The sequence below is a fragment of the Haliotis cracherodii genome, unplaced genomic scaffold (assembly GCF_022045235.1).
Source record: "Haliotis cracherodii isolate W230 unplaced genomic scaffold, xgHalCrac1.p SCAF_12, whole genome shotgun sequence".
Classification (NCBI taxonomy): domain Eukaryota; kingdom Metazoa; phylum Mollusca; class Gastropoda; order Lepetellida; family Haliotidae; genus Haliotis; species Haliotis cracherodii.
Window position 1 is genome coordinate 20,349,840 of NW_027266267.1, and position 9,894 is coordinate 20,359,733.

At 40.1% G+C, this 9,894-nt stretch overlaps 1 protein-coding gene across 1 annotated transcript; it reads right to left on the reverse strand.

Moving 5' to 3' along the window:
- Positions 1-4,652: 4,652 nt before the first annotated feature.
- On the reverse strand, positions 4,653-9,422 carry LOC139457153 (galectin-3-binding protein A-like). The gene is made up of 3 exons (XM_071238579.1): positions 9,146-9,422; positions 6,102-6,261; positions 4,653-4,824 (listed from the first exon to the last, which is right to left on the reverse strand). The coding sequence occupies exons 1-3, from the start codon at positions 9,420-9,422 to the stop codon at positions 4,653-4,655; spliced, it is 609 nt and encodes a 202-aa protein (XP_071094680.1).
- Between the last annotated feature and the right edge of the window lie 472 nt (positions 9,423-9,894).

The following is a 9,894-nucleotide window of genomic DNA, read 5'->3' on the forward strand; positions in this document are numbered from 1 at the left end:
AGATTACAAATTCTAAAGCATGATGTACTATTAAACAGAATAAACGTGCGTCATGGAGACATTATGTCTCGAAGATCAGTTCCAGAACACCTATGTCCAAGGTTTGGAATATGATTCAGAAGATTAATAGAAAAGGTTCCAAATCTAGCGTTCACCATCTTAAAGATGGTGATCAAATACTAACAAATAAAACTGATATCGCAAATAAATTGGGCGAAACACTAGCTAAACATTCTTTATGAACAAATTATGATCCAAAGTTTCAGAAATACCAGAAACTAGAGGAAAAGAAAAATATTAATTTTACCTCTGATGATCGTAAAGATTAGAAGGAACTGTTTTCACTCCATGAACTACACACTGCTGTAGCACATGCTCATGATACTGCAACTGGTGCTGATAATATTCATTATCAGCTCTTAAAACACTTGTCTGAATCTTGTCTCACAACACTACTGAATATTGTTGATGCTATTTGGACAACAGGACATCCCCCCCCCCCCCCCCCCTTCCCACACACACACCTGTATCTATCTTTTTCGATCTTGAAAAAGCTTTCCCAATTTGAAGCATGGTATTTCAAAAGATCTACATGACTTTGGTTTAAGGTCTCTGTGGTTCAGTATACATTGATAAAAGTCAGAGAGCTTGATTGCATGACTGTTCACGAGTATCCTCGTTACGGCCCATCCTAACGAGCAAACGAAGAAATGCACATCCAAACTATCGTAGTATCGACTCGATCCGTGTCTAGGCTGACAGTGACCATCTCTAGCAATCTCTGAATTTACCTTAGTGTCTGTTTGACGCATCTTTTATCACCTTTCAATGATCGGCCAGTTGATCAATGAAGACTAACACATGTAACCGCCACAGGTTCATTAACAACTTCGGAAATCTCTCCCGTCAAGTTTATCGTGTCGGTCATTTTGACGTCTTGTACTTGATGTAAATGTATTACGACGCGCTGTCATTGTGACTGACTTACTGAGGTAGTTCTTTACAGACATTTCTCATCTAATGGTAGTATTTTTATAACACATGTTTTGTGTAAGATATTTCTGAAGAGAAAAGTATGGATCCATACGCTCATGTCAACTCTTTTATTCCGCGATATAGTTGGTTGTTGTATGGCTGTCAGTGTTAAAATGAAGTCACACGTACTAAATAAAATTGTGTTTAGATCTTGGCCTACATCCTTTGAGGTATGAAATTGTGATACAAAATTTATAAGAATTGACTTTTACTTTGTGTGAGTTCACTGGAGTATGAATCTTTAATCACGACGTTCATACAGTTTGGCCCCCACTTTATGAAGGTTCATACTCCAATGAACTCACACAAAGTGAAGGTCAATTCTGAATTGATGTATACATTGATCTCGTCACTATATGTCTGAAATATAGCCGATGTGACGTTAAATTTTAACTCACTCACTCACTTACCCTGATCAAAGATGTCATTTCCAAGGCTGGTAATGATCTGCATTTATTTTATTGTTTTGTACATAATATTGACTGACGCAAACCTGTTGACCACAAAGACCGCCTCTATGGTCTAGTTGTAGAGCGTCCGCCCGGAGAGTGGAAGGTCCGGGGTTCGATCCACGGCCGCGTCATGCCAAAAGACGTTAAAAGATGGTACTTGTTGTTACCGTATCTGGCGCTCGCCATTAAGGGTCTAAAACAAGGACTGGTCGGCTCGGAGTCAGTATACTGTGTATTCATGTTAAACTGCGGCATGGTATCTCAGTGAGCTAGCACTATAAATCGGCATCAGTCTGGACTAGTACAAGCAGCCACACAAACACACACACGTACATGCACGTCGCTATACAAGTGCAGTAATCTTGGACGCGACGTTAAACCCCATTTCACCTCACCTGTTGACCACAATTCAGATTGGTTCACATTCCTTCAGGGATATCAGCGTCACTGTCAGATTTCCCGCGAATACTGCAACTAACCTTGGATATCCTGCCAGACTAATTACTCATTATTTCATTGGTGAAAACCCAGGAAAAACACATAACGTAGGGTGTTTTCCATGTACTTTTCTTCAACACAACAGAACTGTAAGAATTGTCAATGTATGAATTGTGTGCCCAGTTCCTTTTTCAAAAGATGACATTCTCTGACAAATGTTTGGTCAGTATACTTGTCTGAGTGGGGTATTCATGTTAAACTGCTGCATGGTATCTCAGTGAGCTAGCACTATAAATCGGCATCAGTCCGGACTATTACTGCAGCCACACAGACACACACACACGTACATGCACGTCGCTATATAAGTGCAATAATCTTGGACGCGACGTTAAACCCCATTTCACCTCACCTCACCTGTGTCTTCATCTGGGTCCCGGAAGCCTCTGACAATTATTCATACGTCCTGTACTTGCCATGTGTGGCTCATTCGCGATAGAATACCTCTCAAGTCATAAGGAGTTACTGGCCTAGGGGTGATTATCCTTGTGGGACTCCCCTCAGTCTAAGCACTTACCACTCAACTAAGTCGTTTCGCGTTCAGAGAAACAAGTCAACAAGAGCCTTTTCACATCCTTTATTAAAATGAGATCCGCAACATACAGATTTCGACAAGACTGGAACTCGGAACACTGGAACCACACTTCCTAATCCTGTCATCACTTACTCGTTTTGTATCGTTCCTTATTTTTCATTTTAGCCATATTGCACTCGAATTAATATTACTCCCAAATCGATACAATTGAAATCTCACATTTTCTGGATTGTGAGTTTACAATCGATATTTGTAAACACACCCGAAACAGTCCACCATGTTTTTCACTTAATGTCACATCAAGTGTCACTAGTCCCCATAAAACGGAGGTGGTTCCCTCTGCCTGTAACTTTCTTGAAGGCATTTTTAACTGATAACAACTCTGCCTATGGACAAGAGCTGCCCAAGGCTCAGAATAGACTAGACTAGGATAGACTAGACCAGATGTATATAACTTACATGTATGAAGCAAAACAGGGTATACTTGTCAACAGAATATTTGACACTAACATCCATTGGATTTAGTTGGTTGGTTGTTGGTTGGTTTGTTGTTTAACGCCACACTCAGCATTATTCCAGCCTTATGATGGCGGTCTGTAAATAATCGAGTCTGGACCAGACAATCCATTCATGAATGTCATGAGCATCGATCCACGCAATCGATCGGGATCGATGACATGCATCAACCAAGTCAGCGAGCCTGACCACTCCGATTCCGTAAGTCGCCTCCTACGACAAGCATAGTCGACTTTTACCTCAAGCATGGATTGCTGAAGACTTATTCTACCCGCATTTTCTTGGGTCTTGGATTTAGTTGAAAGAACACAAAACTATACTTACGATAACCGATAACAGTTATTGAATATTCATAGTATTTTCTTCCTGAATTTCAAGTACTCAAAATTGTAACTTACGTTAATTTGAGAAAATGTCGCCTCATAACATAAACACAAAGTACATATACACAATGAGACAATTGTCTAAGTCCACAATAGTCACAAAGAAGGTGCACATGTCAATCTATTTGGTGATGAAGCTGCACAACAATTCACTAAAACTTCAAGTGTTACTGGTCCAGAAAGAACGTCTGTACGAGTACGCCACGTTGTAGCTGATGTTGTCGAGACATCACTGTCTCCTCCGTGCGTGTAGGAAACGTTGACGAAGTTCAACTATCGCTGCTGTTGACTAACATAAAGTTCTTGTGCAATAGTTGCAAAGGTCTGTCAATGTTTCACAATATGTAACTGAAAATCAATGGCGTCCGTGCATCATATCAAGACTTTTCTGGCGTGTGTCCAGACTGAATAATCCCTGCTCCCTGACAGTGTCCGCTGTGTGGCGTGTCCTTCACTGTCGATGAGGAAACACAACCGATGTGCCAGCCCTGACAAGCCCTACTGGTACTCAGTAATGATTGATGCTTGTTAAGAAAATACGAATGATCGAAAGGCACTGCATACTGTGCGTGGAAAAAAACCCATCCGTCTACACGGTGGTACATATTGTTGTGCACTTTTGAGGACGTTTAAATGAATAAAGATGATTCACATTTCCACACAGTCTGCACCGAAACTGATTGATTCTTGTTAGAATAATTGTCACCCTGCCTTGACGAGGGAAATGAAGACACGTGTTGGCGTGTTGAGTACTGACGTCGCTTTGAAAGTTATTTCACATCGATTTAGTTCCAAAGTTAGAGGAACACATACAATGTCAGTGAAACCCAGGCACAATTGTGTTGACAAATCAAGGTTCATAATCAGAAACAGACTGATATTCGAACCGACGATCAGTGCATTATTAGTGAGTGTGAGTGGGTATTGTGTTACGCCGCCGTTGGCAATATTCCAGCAATATAACGGCTGGGAACAACAGAAATGGGCTTCACCCATTGTACTCATATGGGGAATTGAACCCGGGTCTTCGGCATGACAAACAAAACACTTTAACCACTTGGCTACCCCACAGCCCCATATTTTATATAGCTGAAGAACCCATATCTATGTAGAGACTATCGCATGAGACGATTAGGCCAGCCGTGCCTCTGGTTCTCATTACTGCAATCAAATAGAACAGTTATGCGACGTAGGGCATCACTTGTTTCTTACCATGCTGGTGATGTATCCAGGCAGTTACTGACAGAGGAAGCCGACGTCTTCCTGATGATTACATCTTTGAATGCCCCATGGTTGGTGACAACACTGCCTCAGAGATGCCTCGTCCCCAGTACAATTTACATAATGCAGATGTATTGGACCACTTCCTTCACCGTAGAAAGCAAAATCTTTCATTTTTGCGTTGTCTCTGGAAATACGTTTACGAACGTTTAAAAAGGGTAAAGCTTCTTATGACAAATAGCTGATGTACCTTCTAGTACAGGACTGGATTTGACTTGTATGGGGTATAGATTTTACGCCATAGGTATTGAAGTTAACGATAGTTTCAGTACACTTTAGTTCAGGCGTTCCTCGGAGTGTGGGCTCAAGTGCCTATGACCTTTGTCAACCGCCTTTTCCATTCCCTGTATCGACGTTGCACGGCAGTCATCAATGCACATGGCGAACACGCAAGATACTGACTTGTGATGCCATTTTCTTGGAGACTGGTGTTGTGTTTCACTTTAACAACATTTGATAGTTTCAGGTTTTTTTATATATCTCAAAGTATGTTTTCAGTGTTTGGACAAATATGGTTTCTCATGTATCTATCCATGGTGACGTTTCTTTTGCGGGTCTGTATAAATGCCAAAGGTTACCAGCTGAATACAGATAGATTAGATCAAATATCATTTTGACTGTTCGAGATAGCAAAAAATGGGATTAACCAATTTCTTGATAAATGATGACTAGCCATCTTAAATCGGCACACACTTTCAGCATGCTTAAATCTTGCCACGAATCGTTTTGAGAAAATCAAACCTTCCTCGTTCATGCAAAAAGCATGTGTAAATACAGATAAAGACGTTAAAGACGTTAATACAATTTATACACATTTCTGCGTGTAGCTGACTGACACCAAACCTAACACAAAACTGTTTACAAGAACAATCATTATGGGAATAATTACTCTCTATATCAATAAATGCGTATCCTTGTGCCCTATCCGCCCACTGGACATTTAGTGACTAAAGTTGTAAAAATCTGTCACAAAGGTAATCTTATGGCACAGAATGAAGATAATTATTGCCTCCATTGTTGCAGTATGAAACATGTTTCAGTATTGTTCATGAAATTATTTCTCATCCAAAGACTAGTTTACTTCCCATCAATAATTATTCTGATATAACTGTTTGTAAACAGGAAATTAACCCACCCTAAATAAGTAAGTGTAAGTATCATACCAAAGTAACCTGTGTCTACCTCTGAAGGAAGGGAAAAGTCGGAACATTGTGTGATTATGTCATTATGTCCGTTTTACAAATATCAGTATTCAGTCACTATTCTTTCCTCTGAAAAGAATGTTTAAATGTTAACATAATGCCTGTCCAAGTGATGGAGCAATACATACATGTTTTGTATACAGGATAACATTAATGAACACATTTTGATCGATTACAATGTTGGGTGTCCTAATATACTCACGAGGGCAATCCAAGTTCTCTACAGACGACTCTGGCATGTACATCAGTGAATCCGTCGTCACACACTGTTCCCCATGCAGACTGGTACCTAATCTCAAGACGGCCGTAGTTGGGACCCGGAACAAGTCGAACGATTCCATCATCTTGCATTGTACCAGCATCTGTAGATAAATATGTATTATCAACTTTGGTTTCCGAGACCAATATAAACATCATATGACGGACATGCATGAAGGAAACATGATATACATGCATGAAGGAGACGTGACATACACACATAAAAGACAACACATATATGCAGGAAAGACACAGGACATACATGCATGAGAGACACACCTACATGCATGAGAGACACACACCTAAATGCATCAAAGACATATGACATACATGCACGAAAGACACATACCTACATGCATCAAGGACATGTATCTCTCATGTATGTAGGTGTGTCTCTCATGCATGTAGGTGTGTCTCTAATGCATGTAGGTGTGTGTCTCTCATGCATGTAGGTGTGTCTCCCATGCATGTAGGTGTTTGTCTCTCATGCATGTATGTTATATGTCTTTGATGCATGTATGTCATATATCTTTGATGCATGTAGGTGTTTGTCACTCATGCATGTGGGTGTATCTCTCATGCATGTAGGTGTGTGTCTCTCATGCATGCAGGTATGTGTCACTCATGTATGTATGTTATATGTCCTTGATGCATGTATGTCATATATCTTTGATGCATGTACGTGTGTGTCTCTCATGCATGCTGGTATGTGTCACTCATGTATGTATGTTATATGTCCTTGATGCATGTATGTCATATATCTTTGATGCATGTACGTGTGTGTCTCTCATGCATGTGTGTATGTGTCTCTCATGCATGTATATTATATATCTTTGATGCATGTATGTCATATATCTCATGCATGTATGTGTTTTTCTCATGCATGTGTCATTGTCTTTGTTGCATGTAGGTGTGTCTTTGTTACATCTAGATATGCGTCTCTCATGCATGTATGTCTTTGATGCATGTATGTCATATGTCTTTGATGCATGTAGGTGTGTCTCTCATGCATGTAGGTATGTCTCTAATGGATGTAGGTGTGTCTCTCATGCATGTATGGCATGTGTCTTGGATGCATGTATGTATGTGTCTCTCAAGCATGTAGGTTTGTGTCTCCCCTGTATCTAGGTGTGTGTCTCTCATGCATGTAGGCGTGTGTCTCTCATGCATGTAGGTGTGTGTGTGTGTGTGTGTGTATATATATATACAAGTGCACGTATTTGCTCATCATTATCAACAAGGTTCCGTCGGTTGTAATGGGTGTTTACTTTGTCAGTTATTGTTTGAAACAATGCCGTCAACCACAATGCACTCAAACAGCATGTGTTCGCCATAACTCTTAATTTGAATTTCACGATTCGGGGCTCGTAAGACCGTTAATATCGATAATGTCAGAGATATCGTGACTAGAGTAAAATAATACCTTACAATCCACAACACCTTGACAGTATAACTACACCACAGCGGACTGTACATAACAAGGAGTATTATAACGTAATGACAGAAGTGTCCAATATTGATGTAATTCGGTTTTAAGCTTCAAACAAAAATAAACAGTTTGTATATCCTTCCGGCCTGTCCGTATTCTGACTACCATAATCATTTTACAGAAATAATAACACGAAGAGGACATATCGCCCGCAATGGTAAATACTTGTTTTGAATACGTTTGAATAAATATTTACGATTTTCAAGATCTGTTTCGGAAACGAGCACCAGCCCTATTTTCACTCCAATTAAAACACATCTGTGACGTCATTCCATTGTTTGAACGCTCCATTATTTTTCCGGAATGGAGAGTTGCTTGTCAACTGTACATTATCTTGAAGCAACATTTGAATTAATTTCCACTTGGAACAGACGGAACTATTTTTTTACATTTATTTACAAGTGAATATTTTCATTTTTTTCCGAAAACATGTGTCGCCAGCGGGGTTCGAACCCGCATCGTTAGATTTGAAAACGTGTAATTGTCAACCTCAGCTACTGCGGCACATGAAGGCATGATGTGAAATTAACTATTAAATACTTTCACAATTTTGCATAAGGCTTAAAAGCTCAAAATAATATGTATATATTTTGTGTTAGAGCACGATAGCCACAACAATGTTCATATTTATAGATAATTAGATAAACCTTTGACGAGAAAAAACAAATAAGGTAACATAAATATCGCTTGTTCAAAGCTCTATATTTCCAATCATACCCATCAGCATGTATTAACAATGTGCAAGCGATTGATAAATTCTAGTTTAGGACCCAACACAATTATGAAGAGCCGTGTACCATGCATTGTAAATGTCAACACAACACGGAGCTTGGCGCACGTGTAACAGCGGCAGAGAACGCATTCCTCGTGCATCACGCAAGATCGACTCACGCAGTATAAATACAGACAACAAAGAGTTCTGGTTTATTTTTCAAAAATTTTCAACTACAGAATATTTTGTCAAAGTGTAAAAGTAGGGATGAGTTTTAAGTAGGGGAATATCCTCGTAACTCTCCATTCCTTAAAAATAATGGGCCTCGGCCCCTGCGGGGCCTCTGCTCCATTATTTTTAAGGAATGGAGAGTTACTCGTACATTCCCCTCTACGTCAAATTTGTTGCCATCGAAACTTGAAAAAATACATTTTACAAAAGTACCAAGCTATTAAAAAGCACCATTTCATCACCAGACTAATCTATGTGCTAAATGTGGTGAAGAAATAATGTACGGTTTTCAAGATCTGACCCAGAAACGTCATCATACACAGATGAGTGATTGAGTGAGTTTGGTTTTACGCCGCTTTTAGCAATATTCCAGCAATATCACGGCGGGGGACACCAGAAATGGGCTTCACACGTTGTCCCCGTGTCGGAATTCGAACCCGGGTCTTCGGCGTGACGAGCGAACGCTTTAACCACTAGGCTACCCCCTTATACAGATGAACATACGGACGGATCCATGCGTAGCAGGGGATAATAATAAATAGGGTGTTATACAAACCTGACTTTCTATACACATGTCCTTGAACACAGCTTGCAGATGACCCATTGTCATCACCGAGCATTGAACACGTTCCATTTACATCAGTGAATGTAAATGCGCCACAGTTAGTTTCAGACAAGCACTGGACGCTACAATCAGCAGTAGTGTTGGCTGTGGTGTTTCGAAGATGCGACATGAAAACTTGTTGTATTCTCGTAAAACGTACTTTTGAACACAATGTATTAGTCAGTACCAATTGACCAATATGCGATACAACGAAGATCCGCAAGAACATGGCCATAGTTTGCAAAAGTACTTCCCTAGATCTAGTTGTGGAAAAGCAGGACACTGGCCAACTGTAGCTCTAACACACTGAGTGCCTGACCATACAAAAAGAATTACAACTAGTGAGTTTCCATACTGATCACAGTGGTTGTGCGGTAGTTCTGCCCTACCATCAGAGGGTGATGTCTATTATAGTGAGCTGAGCTGTCACTTCAAGGTAGCACACGATTTCATTGGTTACTGTTTATCGGTTGACATGGCATGTAAACTATCCCTCGTTGACCCTTTGAAAACAGCCATTAGTAGTCAAGGAAACAAAGCCAGCACTTTCAACAAAGCCAAATGTCTTTTGTTTTCAAAACCTTACTGCCACGTCATCAGTGAACACAGAAGTCACAGAAGGTTACTGTGAAAAGACCAAGGTTGATGTTTTCCTCGCTTGTAGCATAACAGCAATGTTTGGTGGAACATTTAACATAAAG